A 12,152-nucleotide genomic window follows, 5' to 3' on the forward strand; every position below is an offset into this window, starting at 1 on the left:
AGAAGCCAGACACATACCACCACCTATTGTACGATTGCATTTATATGCAATGTCCAGAATAGGGAAATTCATCAAGACAGAAAAGTGGACTAGTGGTTCCTAGGGATTGGGAGGAGGGGCAATTGGGCATATCTGCTAAGGGGGTATTAGGTCTCTTTATGGGGAGAGGAAAATGGTCTGGAATTAGTGATGATAGTTGCACAACCTCATAAATATACTAAAAATTAATGAATTGTATACCTTAGAAGGGTGAACTTTATGATATGTGAATAATTTCTCAATAATAATGAGAATGCCTGAAGAAAACTGATTTTTAAAAAAAGGTAGCTCAGAAAATGAGAGGCAGGGAAGAGAGCTGATTACTGTGTGCCACTGCCCCAGCAGAGAAAACAATCCCTTGATGACGTATTAGGTGGTGAAATGAAGAGCTGTCTGGATTAAGTTCCTTTGTTTTGTCAAGTCAGCTCAGAAACAGCTCAAGGGGGCATGTGTGCTGAACTGAGCCTTCAGCTGCAGTGCTGTACCCTGTGGGGTGAAACGAGTCCCATTTGTGTCTCAGGAGTCCAAGACCCTCTCTGAACTTCAGTTCCCTCACTGGGTAATGGGATAGGACTGGTGTCAATGAATTTCCACTCAACACTCCTATTTCCTCACTTGTCCCCATCAGTACTTCCTCCTTATAACACTTGTTTTGTCCTCCTTGTTGACTTCTAAAGGTGGAAGGCTGCACAACATGAAACAAACTTTTCTGTACTTTCTCATTATCTGTATCTTGTTTTGGGAACTATTTCAAGATCCTTAGTTTTATAACTGTTTCTTGATGGGCTTCTTCTTTAACAAAGCTGGAAAATACTAGTCTTCATCTCCACCGCTATTGCCCCTTTGTGTTTCTGCCTCTCTCCTTCTTACAGAAGGCAGCCTGAGGTTCACTGCTGCTTGCTCTTCATGGCTCTCAGGGAGAAGGTCTTACTTCAGGAGGTTGGGAGGACTTCATTGTAGTCATTCGTTGACATTGTATTTATTCTCCTTTAGGAAGGTTAGCTTCATTTGCCCACAGAACTATCCTTAGAATTTCTGGAGCATATCAAATAGTCTTTCGCCGAGGCTCTGTAGGTCTTTCTGTGCTGGATCACCTTGGACACACACCTCAGCCTCCTAGAAAGGTCATCTTTACCACTGCGTCCAGCACAGGGCTCCACACAGAGAAACAAGCGTCGGAGTAGGAGCACCATGCTGCCTTCACACAACTTGCCCTGAGTCAGTGGGGTAGGCGCTTTACTACCCGTCTTCTGTGGCCTTCCTGTATCATGTGGCATGACAAACACAGTATGCCTTGTCTCTTCTATTTCAGTGCTTAGAAAAGACTAGTCGAGCCTCCTCCTTTCCAAATATTGGCCATCCATTTGCAAGTACAGCAAATCACAGTATTCCACTCTTCTTGCTTGCCTGGCTTCTATTATTCTGTCTCTAAAAGAGGCTTTGTAAAGAATGCTGACAGGGAAAATGACCCTTCTTGCAGGAATGCACTTGCAGTTACTGACAGTGCCCGTTTTGAATACTTAAAGCCCCTAATGTGGTAGTTTAACAAATACCACAAATGGTTAAGTCCAGTGGAGTGTAGGTATTACCTAATCAGCTGTCAGAGTGGAGTTTGTGTCATCTGAGAGGCAGGTCCCTCTTTCATAAAGATGATTGTTCCCTTGGTGCCCCTCCAATACCCACTACTTTTTCCTGCACAGACCTGTCACAGTATCTGTATAGTCATGTTATATTTACTTGTCCGGCTTCCTTCAGCCAACGGGGTTGATTCTTATCTGTGTACCTACAGCACCAAGTAGAGTGGGGGTGCTCAGTAAATGATATTATTTTTTAAAGACTTTTATTTTTTAGGTAATCTCTATGCCCAACGTGGGGCTCAAACTCACAATCCTGAGATCCAAGAGTCCCTTGCTCCACCGACTGAGCCAGCTGGGCGGCCCTATTTTATTATTACTAACATCCATCACTAACGCTTTTTACTTAATGTTTTTAAGCTCTATTTTTAGGTACATTTATGTTTTCAGACTGTTGGTAGTTGCGACGAATTGACCCTTTTATTGTTATGAAGCTGAAGAAACAAACTTTTCAACTCGAGATGAGTGGTGGTGAAGATAATGGCCCCAAACACCTGAGGGGTGTCACATGGATGAGGCATTAGGGGCACTACTGAGACCCCTGGATAGAGGTCACAGAAAAGCAGACTGGGCTTCTGTCCAAGAAAAGAACCTTCTTACAGAGCCCAAGCATGGGGTGGCTGCTTCAGAGAGCAGTGAGCTTCCTATCTCTGGATGTTATAAATAACACTGGAGAACAATCCAATTGATCGCCAGTGTTGCAGAAGGGATGCAAGCATCATACACAGACAGATCTTTGAGTTTTCCTCACAATTTGGCAGTATATGATTCTGTGATTCTATTACCAGAGAAGAGTTTCAAATTTGTGTTAGCAAGAGAGCATTGTTAAAATAGTGACAGCTACCGCCTCTGGAGTACCAGTCACAGGCACTGTACTTATTTCTGATCCTACAAAAACCTGGTTGGGGGTTTAAATGCTACATTATTGGGGCGCCTGGGTGGCTCAGTCAATTAGGTGTCTGCCTTTGGCTCAGGTCATGATCCCAGCTCAGCAGGGAGTCTGCTTCTCCCTCTCCCTCTGCCCCTGCTTATGGCTCTCTCAAATAACTAACTAAATTTTAAAAAATGCTACATCAATTGTACATAAAACGAAAGTGGCTTGGAGAGGTTAAGAGAGTTGTTCAAATCATACAGACCCAAGACTCTCAAGCTCATACTCTTTCCACTCCCTCCTCCTAAGCTGCCCATGTGTTTGAGTCTGAAAGGATACTATCCTGGTCTATACAGCACCTCTGTGCCTAAAGGTAAGAGGACCTCTCCAGGCAAATAAGGGGTTGTAAGAGACAGTGGAATGTCATTAAAGCTTTTCCATGACTTCTCAGTGTCTTCAAGGTAAAGTTTTTAACTTGGCTCTAAGGCCCTCACCTTTCTAGTTCTAGACATTTCTCCTGCTTCTCCCTTGAACCACACTAAATGAGCTCCTTAAACCTGCCAAGTTCTTACCTACCTCGAGACCTTTGCAAATGCTATCTCCCTTCTGGGAACTTGCTTTCTCAATATCTTCACCTCACTAATTCCCACCTAACTTCAAGTCCCCCTCACCTACTCAATACCAGGCTATTGGCCCCAGGCAGTCTCTCCCATAGCATCCTGTGCTGGAGGGCCAAGGGGGTACAATCAACAACTGTGTTTTCCCTACTTGAGAACTCAGATGAGGGGAAAAAAAGGCAAATGGAGACTCATGATAAAGGATACTTTTGTAGCTTAGTGGGGGAATAAAATAGGTTGGCCGGGGCGCCTGGGTGGCTTAGTCGTTACGCGTCTGCCTTCGGCTCAGGGTGTGATCCCGGTGTTCTGGGATCGAGCCCTGTATCAGGCTCTTCCGCTGGGAGTCTGCTTCTTCCTCTCCCACTCCCCTGTTTGTGTTCCCTCTCTCGCTGGCTGTCTCTCTCTGTCAAATAAATAAATAAAATCTTAAAAAAAAACCAAAATAAACATCAGTGCTGCAACCAAACCATTAAAAAAAAAACAAACAAAAACAACAGGTTGGGCAACTTCCTGCCCTCCCCCCCCAACCCCAGAATCTAGGCTTTGTCTACCCAATTAGTCTGTGAGCTCCACGAGGACAGGGGCCAGGAATGCTTTGTGTATGCTTCCAATGCCTTGATTAATCTCTGATAAATGGTGCTCAATAAATATTTATTGGTGAAAGAATGTTAAATGTTATACACAAGTCTCCTTCAAATGTGAGTAGATGAAGGCTAGTGAGGAGATGTGGAGTTAGGAGGGGACTGGTAGGAGTTGAGTTTCATTACAACAAAAGCCCTGAAGCAAGGGAAGCTTAGGTGCCTAGGAGTGAGCACTCAGGAGTTTGTTTCTTCATACCCATGAGGATCAGCATGTATGAGGCAAACCAGAATATGATTTAAAATNTTCAAATGTGAGTAGATGAAGGCTAGTGAGGAGATGTGGAGTTAGGAGGGGACTGGTAGGAGTTGAGTTTCATTACAACAAAAGCCCTGGAGCAAGGGAAGCTTAGGTGCCTAGGAGTAAGCACTCAGGAGTTTGTTTCTTCATATCCATGAGGATCAGCATGTATGAGGCAAACCAGAATATGATTTAAAATGATCCTGATTNGTGGCACAGCGGTTAAGCGTCTGCCTTTGGCTCAGGGCGTGATCCCGGCGTTGTGGGATCGAGCCCCACATCAGGCTCCTCCACTATGAGCCTGCTTCTTCCTCTCCCACTCCCCCTGCTTGTGTTCCCTCTCTCGCTGGCTGTCTCTATCTCTGTCCAATAAATAAATAAAATCTTTAAAAAAAATAAAATGATCCTGATTATAAATACTAGATAATAAAAAGAGAACTGCAAATCTGCTTTGGCAGCAAATCAGTCCCACTAATTGCAGTCATTCACAAGAACTTACTAATTAAGCTTAATTAGCATGTAGCACAATTATGTCTATCATTAAATATATGGCAAATGAGAGAATGTGGGGAAGTGTTATGTAAACTGTAAGGCACCTTACAAATATGACTGCTATAATGTGTCAGGTTAGCACTGCAATGAGTTGTGATGACAACTATAAAGTCCACTTATTTTATATCTTTGTCAACTTGTTCAAGTATATGGGCATATGCTTATGATTTTTAAGGCATTATCAAAAACTCTTGTTTCTCAATGACTCTTGAAAGGTTTCACTCAGTTCTGGTATATTAATGAAAAATTAGTCTTCCCTCTTGAATCCTGTGTTACTTACTTAACCTTTATTACCCGTAACCTGTGTGCTTTCTCATTCCATCTTCTGAGTCTCTCCTCTAACTAGAAAGCTTTACTTTCAGCCATTTATGTTACTTAAAAAAATAGAAACACACAAAACAAAAACAGACTGAAATGTTTTCTTGAAAACACACTAGCAAGTCTGTTTGACCTTTTTCCTTGTTTTCCAGCATCCACTTGCTGCCATTACATGAACCCTTCGAGAGCATTCTGTATACAGCTACTTGTGGTTAGCTGCTTGGGGTTATTGACTGGGCTACATTTTGTGATTCAAAGGCATCAGCTGGGCTAATTCAGAATCAAGACTGCAGGAAATGACCCTCTGATCCTTCACCATGGTTGCCTTCAACTTACGCTCATGAAGAAATCAACAACAGCTTTAAATGGTGGTTTTCCATACAAAGATGGGTTTGGCTTCTCAAATATTACTTGGAAATGTGTATTTCATCTAAAAATATATAAAAACAACCACATCCAAATAATTTGCAGCACGAAAAATGTATCCATATACTGGAAACCGAGAAGAAAACAAGAGGAGTGAAACTTGGTGGTCAGCTTGCTTATAGTTCTGACAGNGTGTATTTCATCTAAAAATATATAAAAACAACCACATCCAAATAATTTGCAGCACGAAAAATGTATCCATATGCTGGAAACCGAGAAGAAAACAAGAGGAGTGAAACTTGGTGGTCAGCTTGCTTATAGTTCTGACATGGTGACTGCTCCGTGATGTGAACTACCAGCAACTTCCTCATCTCATTTTTTATGATATACAAGAACAGTCCTTCCAGGTCATGAGACTATGTTAAGGAAATTAAAAGTTTAATTTTACGAATTCAGAAAAATGCAAAAGCTTTACCTTTTTATAGAGGAGTTTCTCAGTTCCTCTATGAAACTCAAAATCACAGAATCAGGAGTCACATTCCAGGATCTTCCCAACTCCAAAATGACTGGGCTTTTCCTCTTCTTCTCTGGAGCTTTTGCAACAGGCAGAGCTCTAACATCTTTATTCATAATCTCTTATTACCACCCCTCACCACCAAAAACAGGGCAGCAATTACCAGTATCTTGTGGAGACAAGAACTTAAACAGCCATCTTGTGATAAAAAGCCACAAAGAGGAAGGTATAAAAACCAAGGTGGCACTGAATCTTTGCAGCTCTATAGGGGATATTTTCTTTTCTACTTAGAAGCATTACTTTTGAAGAACCTTGTCTCCCCCCCCCATTCCACATTAATTTAACTTTGTCTAGATTGTTCAGTGAAGTAGATCCTGTCTTTCCACGGTGAGCTTCTGACCTGGTCTGAGTACTTTATCCACTTGGCCACAGTAATTGTTCAGGGATAGGAGTGTGGTCCAAGTCACACTCATCCTCTTCGCTGAGACTTTTCCATGAGACTTTTTGGTGTTATTAGGAAAAATACACTTTCATTTTCTATATAGAAAACTTATAAGGACCAAGGCAGCTTGAGACTGCAGGGGCTATTTTGCCCCCGAGTGAAGAGAAAATGAGGCCAAGCAAAGTTGAGAGGAAGGGGAAGGGAGGGTCCTAAGGACATCTCTGACCGCTGGGATCTAACTCTGCCCCAGTTTCCCAGTATCAAGTAATAAATTATCCCCTATCCATTTTTTCTTAAGCTTGTTTGAGTTAGTTTCTGTTCCAACCAAGAGTCCCAATTAATACAACGTGCATCTTTTTACAGTTCTTGTGCTTCTTCTTGTATTTAAGAATTATGTTGTATAAAGTTCTGACACTGTAAATTGCTTTACATACATATTTTCTTAATGCATGATTTTTAAGATAACCATGTAAGAAAAAAGACTAGAAAATGATATATAAAAAATGGATCTTAGTCAAGTTATCCAATTAAATAATGGGCAAAGAATTTGGATAGTTTTCCAAAGAAGATATACAAATGGCCAATAAGCCCATGAAAAAATGCTTGACATCATTAGTCATTAAAGAAGTGTAAATCAAAACCATAAGGACATACCATTTTACATCCACTAGGATGGCTGTAATCAAAAAAGAAAAACAGAAAATAACAAGTGTTGGAAAAGGGATGCCTGTGTGGCTCAGTTGGTTAAGCATCTGCCTTTGGCTCGGGTCATGATCCCAGGGTTCTGGGATCAAGTCCCGCGTCAGGCTCTCTGCTTGGCGGGGAGCCTACTTCTCCCTCTGCCTGCTGCTCCCCCTGCTTGTGCGCTCTCTCTCTGACAAATAAATAAGTAAATAAAATCTTAAAAAAAAACAAGTGTTGGAAAAGATGTGGAGGAAATGAAACCCTCAAATTGCTGGTAGGGGGCTAAAGTGATGCAGCTGGTANGGCTAAAGTGATGCAGCTGGTGTGGAAAACAGTTTTGACAGTTCTTCAAAAAGTTAAATATATTGTGATTTCACAGAAATGAAGAGTAGATAGTTACAAGAATCAGTCCTCCACTGATGCTATCATTAAGCTGGCAAAAACAGATAGAAGCAACTTTTTCAGAACTCTGGAATCTAATAAAACTGAGAGTGGAGTCCAACCAGTGGTGTGCTTAATGAAAAAAGATGCTGTTAAATTTCAGTAACAAAATTTTGTGGCATTTTTGTTTACCTATCTACCATCCCCCATCCCCCAGCTTAGTGGTGGCTGTGGGACAGTAGTCCACAGTCCTGGTGTGGTTTGCTAATGCCAAGGGAGGAGGGATGCACCCTATTCTCAAAAGACTGTGGCTGTCAATTTTGCCTGTCTGGTGGTTCCCTGAGGGACCCATGCTGAGTCTGACCTTTGTTTTGCCCCCTCAGCCTGGAGCAGCTTTCCAAGTAGCATCTGTTGAAAGTATTTAAAGACCTGTACTACTGGTGACTGCCTAGAGAAAGATACAGAGAATTGAACAAGCAGCAGATGGATCTAAAAGTCTGACAAGTAGGAGGCTGAGGAGGAAGCTACATGGGGAAATAAGGACTCTGAAGGGCCAGTGTGTGATTGGGGAAATCCATCATACAAAGTGCATGCCCAGGGACAGATGCATGTGCAGAAAAGACCTGAGAGGACCCCAGGCTTGCACCTTTGGCAGATCTTTGGGCACCACGCAGTCAGGAGGTGAAGACTAAGGCAGAGTTTCAGGCAAATTGGCTTAGCACTGAAGTAGTGCCCCAGCTCAGAGCCAAGCTACAGAAACCTGGAGAGGTGGTGGTGGTGTTTTTCCTCCAGCCATTTCAGGGAATCTCTTGTCAGGTCACTGACTGACTGCTGAGATAATGGAACAGAGTTTCAGTGATCACACACAACAAGAAATGCAGTTTTAGCAAAAATAGTTTAGAAAAGTCAATGAACAAGTGGATGACAACAGCCTTCAATAATCAACAACAACAAACCCTGAGAGGGGGATCTGATTCCCAGATTGACACATTGTAATATTCAAAATGTTCAGTTTTTTTTTAAAGATTTTATTTATTTATTCAACAGATAGAGACAGCCAGCAAGAGAGGGAACACAAGCAGGGGGAGCGGGAGAGGAAGAAGCAGGCTCATAGCGGAAGAGCCTGATGTGGGGCTCGATCCCATAACGCCGGGATCACGCCCTGAGCCGAAGGCAGGCGCTTAACCGCTGTGCCACCCAGNGCGCTTAACAGCTGTGCCACCCAGGCGCCCCCAAAATGTTCAGTTTTAAACAAAAATATCACAAGGTATAAAAAGAATAAAGAAAGCATGTTTCATTCACAGAAAAAAAAAGAGAAGTTTATAGAAACCATCACCAAGGAAGCCCCAACACTGGACTTACTAGGCAAATATTTTATTTTTTCAAGATTTTAAATTTTTTTTTTTAAGTAATCTCTACACCCAACATGGGGCTCAAACTCACAACCCCGAGATCAAGAGTTGCATGTTCTAATGACTAAGCCAGCCAGGCACCCCATTTGGCAAATATTTTAAATCAAATGTCTTAAATATGCTCAAAGAGCTAATAGATAAAAAAACTAAAGAAAACTAGGAGAATGAAGAAATGAACAAATAAAGAATATCCATAAAGAGATATACATTAAATTATATATTAAACATTTAATATTATAATATTACATAAGAACCAAATAAAAATTCTAGAGATGAAAAGTATAGTAGCCGAAATGGAAAACTCATTACAGGGATTCTACAGCAGATTCAAGATGGCAAAAGAAAAAATGAGTGGGGCGCCTGGGTGGCACAGCGGTTGGGCGTCTGCCTTCGGCTCAGGGCGTGATCCCGGCGTTACGGGATCGNAAAACTAAAGGAAACTAGGAGAATGAAGAAATGAACAAATAAAGAATATCCATAAAGAGATATACATTAAATTATATATTAAACATTTAATATTATAATATTACATAAGAACCAAATAAAAATTCTAGAGATGAAAAGTATAGTAGCTGAAATGGAAAACTCATTACAGGGATTCTACAGCAGATTCAAGATGGCAAAAGAAAAAATGAGTGAACCTGAAGATAGGACTATTGAAATTACTGAGTAGGAGAAAGAAAAAAAAAGGACTCTCAACCAAGATTCTATATCCAACAAAACTATCCTTCAAAAGAAAAGGGAAATTAAGACCTTTCTAGAGAAACAAAAGTTGAGGGAGTTCATCACTAGCAGACCTGTCTTACATGAAAAACCTAAAGGGAGTCCTTTAGGCTGAAATGAAAGGTCACTAGACGATAATGCAAAACCATATAAAGAAAGAAATCCAGTAAAAGTAACCCTGTAGGTAAATATAAAAGCCAGTATTGTTGTATATTTGGTTTGTAATTCCCCATTAGTTTCCCATATGATTTAAGAGGCAAATGAATAAAACAATAATTGTAAATCTATGTTAATCAGCACACAATTGTGACAAAACACCATAAGGATGGAGATGAAGGGAGAGAGAGTTCTACAACAGTAGTTGGAGATTCCAATGCTCCACTTCAATAAAGAACAGAACATCTAGACAGAAGTTCAATAAGGAAATAGAAGACTTGAACAACACTGAACTAAGTAGACCTAACAGACATATGCAGAATACTTCATCCAAAAACAGAATACACATGGGATGCCTGGGCAGCTCGGTCAGTTAAGTGTCTGAGTTTGGGTACTGGGATCGAGTCCTGCATCAGGCTCCTTGCTCAGCGGGGAGTCTGCTTTTTCCTCTGCCTGCTGCTCCCCCTGCTTGTGCACTCTGTCTCTGACAAGTAAGTAAAATCTTTTAAAAAAAACTCAGAATACACATTCTTTTCAAGTGCACATAAAACATTCTCCAGAATAGATCGTACGTTCACCCACAAAACATTTAAAAATACTGAAATCATACAAAGTACCTTCTCCAACCACAACAGAATAAAGCTAAAACTCAATAACAGAAGGAAAGCTGGAAAATTCACAAGATGTGTAAATTAAACAACACACTCTTAAGTAGCCAATGGGTCAAAGAAGAACTCACAAGAAAATGATAAAATACTTTGAGGTGGATGAAAATAAAAACATATCAAACACATGGGATGCAGTGAAAACAGTGCTAAGAGGGAAATTATAGCTATGAACATTTTAAAAAGGAAGACCTCAAATCAATAACCTAACTTTACACCTTGAGGAACTAGAAAAAAAAAGAGCCAACTGAACTAAAAGACAGTAGGAAGAAAGAAATAATAAAGATTACAGCAGAGATGAATGAAATAGGGAAAAGAACAATAGAATCAATGCAACCAAGAGTTGATACTTTGAAAAGACTGACGAAATTGGCAAAACTTTAGCTAAATTAAAAAAAAAACTTTAAATTTACTTAGAGAACAAGAGAGAAGATGCAAATAACTAAAATCAGAAATGAAAGTGGGACATTACTACTGATCTTACAGAAATAAGAAGGCATTATAAGATAATACTCTGAACAACTGTATGATTAAGTAGGAACCAGACAAGGATGTCACCTTTACTATTGCTTTTAAACATTGTACTGGAAGTTCTAGCTAAAGCGATTAAGGAAGAAAAAGAAATAAAAGGTACCCAAATTGGAAAGGAGGAAGTAAAACTATCTCTATTCTCAAATGACATGATTTAAAATATACAAAATTTGTATATTATATATATAAAGAATCCACACACTCACACAAAACTAGAAGAAATTAACAAGTTCAGCAAAGTTTCAGGGTATAAGATCAACACATTAAATTGTATTTCTATACACCTGCAATAAATAGTCCAAAAGGAAATTAAGAAACAATTCCATTTACAATAGCATACAAAAGAATAAAATACATAGGAATAAATTTAGCCAGGATGTGAAAGACATACACAAAAACTACAAAATACCGGTGAAAGATATTAAAGAAGACCTAATAAACAAAAAGGCATCCCATCTATATTCATGGGTTGGAAGATCTAATATTGTCAAAATGGTAATGCTATCCAAAGTGATCTACAGATCTAAAACAATCCCTATGAAAATTCCAATGACTCTTTTTGCAAAAATGAAAAGCCAATCTTCAAATTCATATGAAACTGCAAGGAGGCCCAAACAGCAAAACAATCTTAAGAAGAACAAAGTTGGAAGTCTCACACTTCTCAATTTCAAAACTTAGAGTGAACAAAACTACCGTGATCAAAATAGAGTACTTGCATCAGATGACATATAAACCAATGGAATAGAATTGAGAGTCCAGAAATAAATCCATGCGTCTACAGCCAATCAATTTCCAACAATAGTGCCAGACCATTCAATGTAGGAAAAACAGTCTCTTTAACAAATATGCTGGAACAACTGTACTTTCACATACAAAAGAATGCAGTTGGATCCCTACCTCATACTATGTACAAAAATTAACTCAAAACGGATCAACAACCTAAACATAAGAGCTAAAACTAAAAAATTCTTAGAAGAAAACATAGGGGTAAACCTTCATGGTCTTAGATTTGGCAATGGGTTCTTAAATTTATGCCAGAACCACAAGTAATGAAAGAAAAAAAATGGATAAATTGGACTTAATCAAAATGAAAATCTTTTGTGCATCAAAAGCATAGGAGAAAATAACTGTAAATCATATATCTGATAAAGGTCTAGTATCCAGAATACATAAAGAATCCTTACAATTCTAGAACAAAGAGACAAACAACCCAATTAAAAAATGGGCAAAGGACTTGAGTAGGCATTTCTCTAAAGAAGATATATAAATGGCCAAAAACACATGAAAAGATGCTCAAGATCATTAGTTATCAAGGAAAAGTAAATCAAAATCACAATGAGGGGCGCCTGGGTGGCACAGCGGTTAAGC

At 39.8% G+C, this 12,152-nt stretch overlaps 2 protein-coding genes across 2 annotated transcripts in view; one reads left to right on the plus strand and one right to left on the minus strand.

Moving 5' to 3' along the window:
• SLC22A7 (solute carrier family 22 member 7) overlaps nt 1-5,460 on the plus strand; it is a 25,811-nt gene extending 20,351 nt beyond the window's left edge. Inside the window, exon 9 of the mRNA XM_034648203.1 lies at nt 5,063-5,460. Within this exon, the coding sequence (XP_034504094.1) occupies nt 5,063-5,126 (64 nt within the window). The 3' untranslated portion in view covers nt 5,127-5,460. The remainder of the gene's footprint in view (nt 1-5,062) is intronic.
• A 291-nt stretch (nt 5,461-5,751) lies between these two features.
• ZNF318 (zinc finger protein 318) overlaps nt 5,752-12,152 on the minus strand; it is a 96,803-nt gene continuing 90,402 nt past the window's right edge. Inside the window, exon 10 of the transcript XR_004622089.1 lies at nt 5,752-5,869. The gene's annotated coding sequence lies outside the window, so the exon portion shown is untranslated. The remainder of the gene's footprint in view (nt 5,870-12,152) is intronic.

The sequence above is a fragment of the Ailuropoda melanoleuca genome, chromosome 19, assembly GCF_002007445.2.
Source record: "Ailuropoda melanoleuca isolate Jingjing chromosome 19, ASM200744v2, whole genome shotgun sequence".
Classification (NCBI taxonomy): Eukaryota; Metazoa; Chordata; class Mammalia; order Carnivora; family Ursidae; genus Ailuropoda; species Ailuropoda melanoleuca.